This window comes from Meles meles, chromosome 2 (assembly GCF_922984935.1).
Source record: "Meles meles chromosome 2, mMelMel3.1 paternal haplotype, whole genome shotgun sequence".
In the NCBI taxonomy this organism is placed as follows: Eukaryota; Metazoa; Chordata; class Mammalia; order Carnivora; family Mustelidae; genus Meles; species Meles meles.
In genome coordinates this window covers 114,628,072-114,638,734 of record NC_060067.1, presented here as the reverse complement: position 1 = coordinate 114,638,734, position 10,663 = coordinate 114,628,072, and the positions used below count along the sequence as shown (strand labels likewise).

Below are 10,663 nucleotides of genomic sequence, written 5' to 3'. Positions count from 1 at the left end.
TATATGCCCTTTGGTAAAAAATTGTCCTTTTCACTTCTTATAATCCAATTCACAGTTTTAAAAAGTCAACATATTACTTTCCATATATTCACTGCATATCATTTAAGTTTGTTTATGAGTAAAATTCTTAGGCTAAATCCAGCAACTTTACAGAAACTGAAAAGTGGGCTACTGAGTTGTTGGACTTATAAAATAAAGAGAATATACTGGTTGAACGGCTTTGGCCCTTGCTCTCTACCCCTGTCTTCTGGAATGATCACAGAGCTTGACTTCTAGTTATTATGGTTACCGATTTTCACCTTCCTGACAAGCAAACTTCAGGGTCTGCACTTCTTTGGGCACGGAAAGCTCTCTCCAAAAAACAGGCAGTAGTCGCTGAACTTGCATAGCTAGGGATTTATACAAAGCCCTCTTCTATTTTTAGCCAGAACAACTGCTTGCCAATTCAAAGTTTCTGGAGAGAGAAATGCGTCCATTACAAAACAGACACGCGGAGCGTACCTCTGCCAGGTACTGCTCGAAATCCCCTGACTACCCCCACCGAAACTCGGTAGCTCCATTGTTTTCCAGCACTGGCTTCAGCTCGCCTAAGCAAGCCCGCGCTCCAGACTCTTGCGTACCCTACTCCGCCCGCCTAAGGCAGCCCGGCCGGGCCGGGGGCGTGGCCGGGAGTGGAGCGGGGGCGGAGGGGGGAGCGTGTCTCCGCCTGGGGGCGGGGTCGGGGAGTGCAAGGAGGCGGAAGTTCGCCGGGCCGTGGGGACGGCGCACGCACCCCGAATCACTTGTCAGCGCTAGTCGGAGGCGGAGGCAGCGCCGCGCGGCAGTGGAGGTGAGTGACCCGCGGTCGGGGATGCGCTGCTTCTCTATCCCGAAGGGAGGAGGGGGAGAAGCGGTCTCTCTGCGCCCGGTGCGCGGAGGGAAGCCCAGCTGGGGAGCTGGAGGGGGCGCGCTTCGCGCGGGGACGCCTCCTCAGGTGCTTTCAGGAGCGGCGGAGGTGAGAGTGCCGCGTGGGAAGAGGAGCTCCAGGGAAAGGGCGGCGCGGGAGTGGGTGCAAGGCCAGAGGGCGAGCACTGGAAGTTCCTGGAGCTCGGGTCGGCCGGGACAAGTGTGGCGGAGGCAGGGACGTGGAGCTCTGGGGCACCCCCGCGGCGACCCACGGGCCAGCCAGCTGCCGGGAGTCGCCGGGCGTCGCTGGGCACCTACTTTGGCGTCTGGGTACACCCACGTCCTGCAGGGGTATAGGGAGCGAGACTAAACGGGAAAGGCGTGTTGCCGTTTTTTTGGTTGCTTTCGCGCTGAGAAGTGTTTATTTCCTTCCAGGTACTTAAAATTGTGTACCTGTTTGGGGAAACAGCCGGGCGACCAGAAATAAAGCTTGTTTAAAAAAAAATCTGTCATAATCGCCAGATTTATTAATACTTAAGTACTTGTTGGGGCTTTTGTAAGACTGTGCGTTCAGTGCATTTGACAATAAGTGGAAAAAGGAAGGGCGTCTGGACAGGGCAGAGCTAGGAAAGAAAATTCGTGGCTGCGTCGGCAGGGTAGGTCTAGGGTGTGATCGCCAGATCCTATCCCAAGTCCGCCTTCCTGACGGTGAGGACGTCGGACCTGCCAGCCACGGAAATAGCCCGCTCCGGAGCCTTATTTGGCAAACAGGACTAGGCGTGAACCTCTGCTGGAAAATTTCTTGTCGACTGCTTTCATCATGTGCCTGTGGCTTTAGTTCCTCAGCTCTATCCTCATTATCTCTGAATTTGGGGAAAAAGAGAATCTCAAGATACTGCTCGTTAATTTCAGGCCTTTCTTGTCACTTTGAGTTCTCCTTTCTCTCTTCCCATTCACCGAAGAAGCCGGCATAGAAGCGTGGGAAATACCAAGCTTCCTTCTCAAATATTAAAGTGAAGACAGTTTAGACTTTCCCTAAGAGAAAACCCCAAACTGTATGGGAAGGTCCAACATTTTCTTCGTGTTTGAAAGCAGAATAGGCTGCTCACTATTTCCTCCCTGCTTAGTATTTTTGGAGAAGCTTGGGCACTAATAACCAGATGGGGGAGACCTGGAAAAAGCCAATAATAGTATTACCATTGCATAGGGATCAGAATGTTTTTTTTGTTTGTTTGTTTTTGGTTTTTTTTTTAAGATTTTATTTATTTGACAGACATAGATCACAAGTAGGCAGAGAGAGAGGGGGAGGCAGGCTCCCTGCCAAGCAGAAAGCCCGATGCGGGGCTTGATCCCAGGACCCTGAGATCATGACCCGAGTGGAAGGCAGAGGCTTTAACCCACTGAGCCACCCAGGCGCCCCAGGATCAGAATGTTTTAAGGCAAATGAAACTAACAATACTAAAAATGACACTGGTTCTGTAGTGTGGCTGTGACCTTGCCAGTGCTAGAAAGTTTAATAAATGAGGTCAAGTTACGAAGGGAACTCCCAAGAAAAGGGAAGTGGTATGTACATAGTTTGATATATAAATTGCATACGTTTTCTTGTAGGAAACAGTGGGTCCAGAGGAAGTTGAGCCTAACTTTCACATTGTTCTCTTGATACAAGTTAAAGATTGAAAAAGGAGGGGGCAGGCTTCCTGTGAAATATCTTTTGGCATTACACTCTTCTGATTTGTATCACAAATGCCAACGTCAAAACAGTCTTTCTTTACTACTTCTATGAAAATCTTTTATTATAGCGGGAAAGCAGTTAAATTATGTGTGACTCTTAATTCATGTTATTATTAACATGAATGTGTTGTTCATGTGTATCTAAAAGTTTGACTTCTGGCATGGCCATTGGGTCTTTTTAGTGCGCTATGTGTATTACATCAGTACTGAATGTGTATTAACCATGCTTGTGGAAAAGCTCATTTCATTTCTGGGTAGGTACTGTACAGATTTTTCACTGGTTTAATTTTTCTTTAAGGACCAGACTTGAAAGTTTTGCCTCATTTTCCCCTTATGAGAAGATGTAATCTGTCTGTTTTTAATATTCCCGATGGTTCACATACTTACATGTGCCAATATTAATTTGGTGTAATGGGATCAAAGTTTTGAATGGTTAAAAAAATGGAAAAATATTTTAAGACAGGTAATATAAGGTGGTGATTTAGTCCAACAGCACAGATTTTCCAAGGAAGTGTGTCTTCAACAGTTTTTTTTAAATGTGATTTAAAATGATTAAATTATACATATTGTTTCTTGGTATTACATTTTAGAAAATACCTATTTCTCCCAATTTCGCCCACTACACATAACCATCATACCAACCAATACCAAACTCAAAGTCACACTTTTTTTTAAATCCTATAAAAGTAAAACCATGAGAGTCATTATGAGTGCACTTACAGCAAAACAAAAAAGAGCACTGAAGTGCTGCCTTTCTAAAGCTCCAGTTCCCTTTCATGCATTGACCTTCTATTTCTATCCCATTTAGTCAGTCTCATTCACTGTGTGGTTAATGCTCATTCTTTGCTTTATGTGATGTGTGTATAAAATAAGAAGCAAGTTCTCACTGAAATCTCACTGTGCTGCTAGGGTATTGCCTATCATTGTCTGTCTAAAGGAAAAGTAAATATTGCTCTAAGTGTTGAAAATACCATGTCCTTATAAGAGGAAATACAAATTGTCATTTATGATTGGAGAGAATAGTTTTGTGCATTAAAAAACACTTTTTAAAGAATTTGTATGTGGAAAGCATGAGTGAGAGTCTACAGATTTGCAGTCCTTTTCATATCGGAGAGTAGCTTTGAATTTAAGGACTTACCAACTGCAGGCTAAAGAATGCATGCAGTAGAGGGAAGGGGAAAATCATTTTGAATTAAACCTGAAATAAAATCTTATTCTTTCTCCTATGTATAATGAAGTGTTGTAAAGTACTTTGAGTTAAAATCTGTATGCAAGAAGCCACAAATTATACTGTCGCAAGTTATAGAACTGATCTAAATGTCTAGAAATAGATTCTGATGTGGAATTTTTAGACCATGGAAGTTGGCATCAGTTTAGAAATTGTATATTAGCTCATAAATTCCTATTCCTGAAAAGACTGAAATGAGAACTTAATGTAGACTTATCCTCAGTATCTTCTTATACCCCCCAAACAAAATACTGAACATAATTTAGTTGACTTTATATTAAGTACAATTAAATAGGTAATGGGGTTCAAATAAACATTTTGTTAACCATCTAATTTTCTTTCACAGTTTCTTTCATTTTCTGAGATTGGACTTTGAGCTATCAGAGCCATGAGCAACTACAGTGTGTCCTTGGTTGGCCCAGCTCCTTGGGGTTTCCGGCTGCAAGGTGGCAAGGATTTCAACATGCCTCTGACAATCTCTAGTGTAAGCAAACTTCACAGATTTTATTACAGATGTTCATTCAGTGCCTAGTCCTGGAAACTTCAGGGCTGAGTTGTTGAATTCTCTGGATAACCTGTACTCATTACAATTGCTTATGGGATTTAATCTCAGGAAACTTAGTTATGCATAATAAAAGATGTGGAGGGGAGGTATTTTAGCAAGGATAATTGATTTCAGTTGAGCTCATTTTCAGTCTCCCCATCTTATTAATAAGGAAATGGAAAGCATTTAACTAGGGGGTAGACTTCAAATATTTGAACTGTCACTAATTTGAGGAATCTTAACCTTAGTTTCTTCATATGTAATCTTAGAAGGCTGCACAATGGGATTTTCATTGTTTCTTTCAGGTCCAGAAGCTGTTAATTAAAAACTGTTAATCAATATCAAATAAAATGACTGCTTTGGGTGTTATTTCCTTGGCTCACTTTCTGATGAAGGTCATAGTCAACAGTAAAATTGCCAGAGACTACTTACATTTGAAGAGGGATTGAGGGCTTGGATCTCCTAGATAATCAGCTTATAAATAATTGAGATTTTGTTGTTTACTACATTATTGATTTAGTTTGAATGTATGCTGTGTATACAATTTAAGGATATATTTTCATGAGGATGATGGTGTTTTTTTGAGGCATGACTATATGTCAAGCACTGTTTCTGCTTGCTATTAATTGCTTATATAATGTTCCAGAGGGCTTTTTTTTTGGTAGTCAAATAAATATGAATATCCACTCCCCTTTTACTTATATGGTAGCATGTTATACACACTGCTCCATGTCTTTTTTTTCTCAATAGTTTATCATGGAGAACTTTCCCTAAAGGTTTTTGTTTTTGTTTTAAACAACTATGTGGGATTCTCTCATAGGGAAGTAACATACATTTAACCAGTTCCCTATAAAGGCATTTATATTGTTTCTAGTATTGTTATTTCAAACAATGCTATGGTGGATACCATATATACATAATTTTTTATGTGTATGTGTAAACACAGTTGACTCTTGAACAACACAGATTTAAACTGTGTAGGTCCACTTACACAGGGATTTCTTTTCCAATAAATATATATACAATACTGAAAATGTATTTTCTCTTCCTTATGATTTTCTTTTTAAGATTGATTTTTTTATTTTAGAGAGAGTGAGAGAGAGAGAGAGAGCAGAGGCAGGCTTGGGGAGGGGCAGAGGGAAAGGGAGAGAATGTCAAGCAGACTACACACTGAGTGTGAAGCCTGATGCAAGGCTTGATCTCAAGACCCTGACATCATGACCTGAGCCAAGGTCAAGGGTCAGATGCTTAACCAAACCACCCAAACGCTCCCTTATGATTTTCTTAATATTTTTTCTAGCTTACTGTGTTATAAAAGTATAGTATACATAACATGAAAATATGTGTTAATAGACCCTTTGTTATCGGTAAGGTTTTCAGTGAACGGTAGGCTATTAGTATAGTTAAATTTTGGGGGGAGTCAAAAGTATATGTAGATTTTTGACTGTGTGGTGCAGTCAGTGCCCCAACCCCCATGCTGTTTAAGAATCAACTGTATATGTGTATGTGTATACACACACATATATATACAATTTCGATAGGTTGTGTCAATTTATACTTTTGTGCAATGCACAAGTATACCTCCTATTACTCCCCACCCCCAACAGCCTTGAGAGCAGACTTTTTGGAGTTTTGCCAAGTGTTTAAATGCATCATCTCATTTAATTCTCCTGTCAACCTGTGAACTAGTGGTACCGTACCCATTGTACAAAACTGTGCTATGAACTCGCATGGCTGGTGTGGAAGAGCTGGCTTTCAAGGATTTATGTTATGCTGCTTCCCTAATGATACATTTTATCTATATAGTGTTTCTTTAATTAGGTGGTTTCTCTAATCAGGAGTTTCCGAGGCTGTTGTTTTGTTTAATTGTGTGTGTGTGTGTGTGTGTGTATACACATACACTGCTTCTTATATATACACACAACTTGATTTTGAAAGATTAAATTTGTAACGTGTGAAAATAGCTAAAATACAGCTAATCCCAATTTACTAATGGAGTTTTCCTTGTTTCTTGTCTGTGGGTTTTTTAAACAGTTTATTTTATTTTATTTTTTAAACAGTTAACTTTAATTTACCACCAATTTCTGTCTTGATTCCAGTTAATCAGATTTTACAAGGAAATACATATATGTAATCCAGCCTTTAAGTTTTAAGACTTCATGGTTGGATGAAATTTTAAATGGAAAACATCCATGTGAAAATGTGTCTTATGATTTATTACTGTTTGAGCAAGGCAGTTTTTTTCTCTTCCTGAAGATCTCTTATGAGGAAAAGAATGATACCTTACTATTGTCTTGTTTTTATGTTCTGTTAACATTATTTATATTAAGTTTGAATATCTTACTATATAAATGATGGACTGTAGAAGTTACTCTTTAGTTTAAAATGCATCCAGTTTTGGTGGGGAAGAAGTCCAGAAACAAATTGACACCTAATGAAACAAACTAAATCATCACTTTGTGGTTTGGTAGTAGAAATGCAAATGTGATGTGTAAGTTTTGCGGTACCATGCCTTTAAAAGAGTTTTCTGTGCTTTAGTTTCCTGGCAGACAATTTGAGGCCGAGCTCCATGTTGTGATGCTGATAAAACAGAACACTGTGTACATGCATATGTGCCCTCCCTTGGCACAGAAGAAATGCTTTCCTTGTGTAGACAGAGTGCTAATTAAAGGATTTTGAACATACTGATTAAAAGAGACTATGGTAACAAAGCTGCTGAGTTATTTCTGTTCTCTTACAAAAGTCTCTGCCATCTCCTGTGACCTTTTTGGGCCTTGTGCAGTGGGGCATGCAATTCATTCTGGACTGGAGAGGATGGGAAGGGGAGGGGAGGAGAGAAGGGAATGTTGGCTCAACTGTGCTGCTAGGCTGTTGGCTTTCATTGTAGTTACTTTTAACCCCTTGTGTGGTTCAGTTCAAACATGCCTATAACATTGCCTAATAAAGATGTGTGCCTAATAACTAATTTATATTGTTGTAATAAGATTAGTAATGTTACACCTCATTTTACTTAATTCTCTAGTTAGATTTATTCTGCCTTAATTACGTAAAATTATTGGGATATATTTCTGTGGTCACTAAATTGTTTAATTAATAGTGTCAAAAAGTAATTAAAACTTGACAGCATGCCTTAAAACATTTAATTTAGTGCTTCTCATATTAATGATATGTATGAAATTCTTAGCAAGGTTGGGTACATTGTATTCTCTTAGCTCTTATTTTTTACAACAATAATATTATAATATTAAGAAGAAAAAATATTTTGAGATTTGCAATATCAAATGCCCTGTAATTATGGGTAACGTAGGAGTTATTTTTTTTACTTAGAGTCCACTGGAATTGAAAAAGAAAAAAAATCACAAGTTTGTGCTTAGCTGGGAAGCTGCATATTTATGTTTAGAGTCCAAAAGCATGCAGTTTTTCCTCTGGTCATTTGTTGCTATGTCCGGCTCCATAGGGCTATTTACATTCCCTTATAACATTGGAACCCTGTGATAACAAATGTATTTGTGATAAGTAGACCATTGGCTGGGACCTGAACATTCTGTTTTCCTGAGATTTTGTTGTTACTAGCATATGAATATGCTGGGTGTGACTTTGTGTATTAAAGAATGCAAACTACACGATTTTTTCTTGCCAACTATACAGTATTTAACATTTCACATAGTTTTTCCCATTATCTATAGCGTACAAGTTTTGCCTTCTTTTTTAGTAGGTGGGTTTCCAAGACAAGATTGTCTTGGAAACTTTTAAAAGGATCCTCACATTACTGTAACTATATAATCACATGTCATTGTCTTCAGTTTCCTATTCTTAAAATGGAGTGCTGGCTACAACAGTTTGTAGGCTGCCGTTTTATGACCCTGTATTTATGGAATTTCCTTGAAGCCATGGAATGTGGGGATGGGTTTCTTTGTAGCAGTGTGGGTTATTGGTCTTTGCCAGTATATTTTATAAGAAGAAATAGGAGACTTCTTGCACAATTCAAGGCCATATTTTGGCAAGTTGATGTTCCTCACGATGGAATTACAGGAAGGATGATATATTTGTGAATAACATCTTTTAAGTATGGCATCTTAAGGTTGCAATACTCTGTTTTGTGTTTTCTGATTGATGATATTAGAGTTTTTTTCCTTAAATGTCAGTATTTGAATTTCCTGAAGATGAGCTCCCAATTCTCCATAAAACATCTACGTTGTTTCTTTAGCAGATAAGAATGAGGTCAAATATTTTAATACAAATTAATATTAATACAAATAATGATTTTGATTCTCAAGAGTTAGGAGAGGATTAGTTGTTACCAACTCAGACAAGATTTTAGTTGGATTTAAAAAGCAAGGAAATTTACTACTTTCTGGAGTATGGAGCTCAGCTTGGGAGTATAAGACAGAACGGAGAAAAGACAGCTGTGAAACATTTTGCCAAGAATTCATTTATTCAGCAGTTATAGGAATACTTCCTAGAAACCATTTAAGAAGGTATAAAATATTGGGGCATAAAAGGTTGGGGAGAAAAGAATTAAGTGCCGTTCTAGACAGTGTTATAAGACCTATCACAAGACCGGGGCGCCTGGGTGGCTCAGTGGGTTAAAGCCTCTGCCTTCAGCTCAGGTCATGGTCCCAGGGTCCTGGGATCGAGCCCCACATCGGGCTCTCTGCTCTGTGGGGAGCCTGCTTCCTCCTCTCTCTCTGCCTGCGTCTCTGCCTAGTTGTGATTTCTCTCTGTCAAATAAATAAAATATTTAAAAAAAAAAAAGACCTATCACAAGACAGTATTTGGTGAAATTACAAAGATACAAATAAGTGTTTCTCAGTTTCAGTGGACTTTTGTATTTGTGGGGTCGGCTTCCTGCAGGAGAAATTAATTGAAATGATCCTTTAGGATGAAATTTGAATACCTCAAAGTCAACATTTCTCTGTGTTGGTTTTCAGTGGAAAGTGAAGATGAAGACTTTTCTTGCCATTGCTTGACTTTGAGCAAAGCTGTGAATATATTTGAGTGATTCTCCAGACAGGCCAGCTGCAGAGTTTCCCTCCTAGAGGAGGATAGAAAGAGACTTTCAGTCCTCTCAAGCTGAAATGGGAGAACCATCCTACCTTGAATAAATGGGCCCATTGTTAATTTAAGCTGTTGAGTATTTTCTTTTACAGTCCCTTCCAACTACTCTGTCATTATGCCAAGTTGGAAAGTTAAGGATTTAGTTTGTATAACTACATAATGTATATTTCACATGTATGTTCATCTTCTGCTTTTAAAATATTACCTTTTGTGGGGCACAGAGACCTGCTGTTTTTCCCAAGTGGTGATTTTCTGTCATTGTGGTTACAAGATAAAGAATCTCAAGATAATTCTGAAGATGTTTTTCTAGATTGTTATTTGTAAATAAATGAAAAATCTTATCAGTGTGTTTTGTTGTAAATTAGTAGTTCTAGAAAAGGGGAGCTTGATTTTTCAGATTTTAATGAACGTTGGTTGGGCATTTTGGAAAGTTATCTGTTAAAATAAGAGGAATTTTACTGTCTGTAGGCCTTCTGTATGTGATGGAGGAAATAATATTATGGAGATTGGGTGAAGTAAGAATAACACATTATTTTACTTTATTTTTTTAGAGAGAGAGAAAGAGTATGCATGTGTGGGGCTGGGGATAGGGTGTGGAAAGGGCAGAGGGAGAGAGAATCTTAAGCAGGCTCCATGCCCAGCCCGCTGTGGAGCCAGATGCTAGGGTTGATCTCATAACCCTGAGATCACGACCTGAGCCAAAATCAAGAGGTGGTGCTTATCGGACTGAGCCACCCAGGTGCTCCAAGAATAACACTTTAAACCCAAGTAAAGGATATTTTTACATAACTTGTTCACCTACTTACAATTAGGTATAATATCTACTTAAACTGAGAATAATGAGGACTGTGGACTTCAGTTATTTTTGAGAACTTTCAAGAAGAGCTTTTCTTTTCCTTTTTTTTTTTTAAGATTTTATTTATTTATTTGACAGACAGAGATCACAAGTAGGCAGAGAGGCAGTCAGAGAGAGAGAGGAGGAAGCAGGCTCCCCGCTGAGCAGAGAGCCCAGTGTGGGACTTGATCCCAGGACCCTGGGACCATAACCTGAGCTGAAGGCAGAGGCTTAACCCACTGAGCCACCCAGGTGCCCCAAGAAGAGCTTTTCTTTATGATAGTTGTTGGTCAGGTTGCAGTGTGAATATACAGTTAACTAGTTGTCTTTGTACAAAATATCCTCTTTGCGGTAGTTCCTACCCAGAGTCCCATATACCACA

General features: G+C 39.4%; 1 protein-coding gene across 7 annotated transcripts in view; it reads left to right on the top strand.

Moving 5' to 3' along the window:
- Window positions 1-732: 732 nt before the first annotated feature.
- PDLIM5 (PDZ and LIM domain 5) overlaps window positions 733-10,663 on the top strand; it is a 206,029-nt gene continuing 196,098 nt past the window's right edge. For 6 of the 7 annotated variants that reach the window (XM_045994512.1, XM_045994503.1, XM_045994499.1 and 3 more), the window contains exons 1-2: window positions 845-994; window positions 4,191-4,328. In XM_045994512.1, the coding sequence (XP_045850468.1) occupies window positions 4,233-4,328 (96 nt within the window). In that variant the 5' untranslated portion in view covers window positions 845-994; window positions 4,191-4,232. The other variant, XM_045994489.1, reaches the window with a different exon arrangement.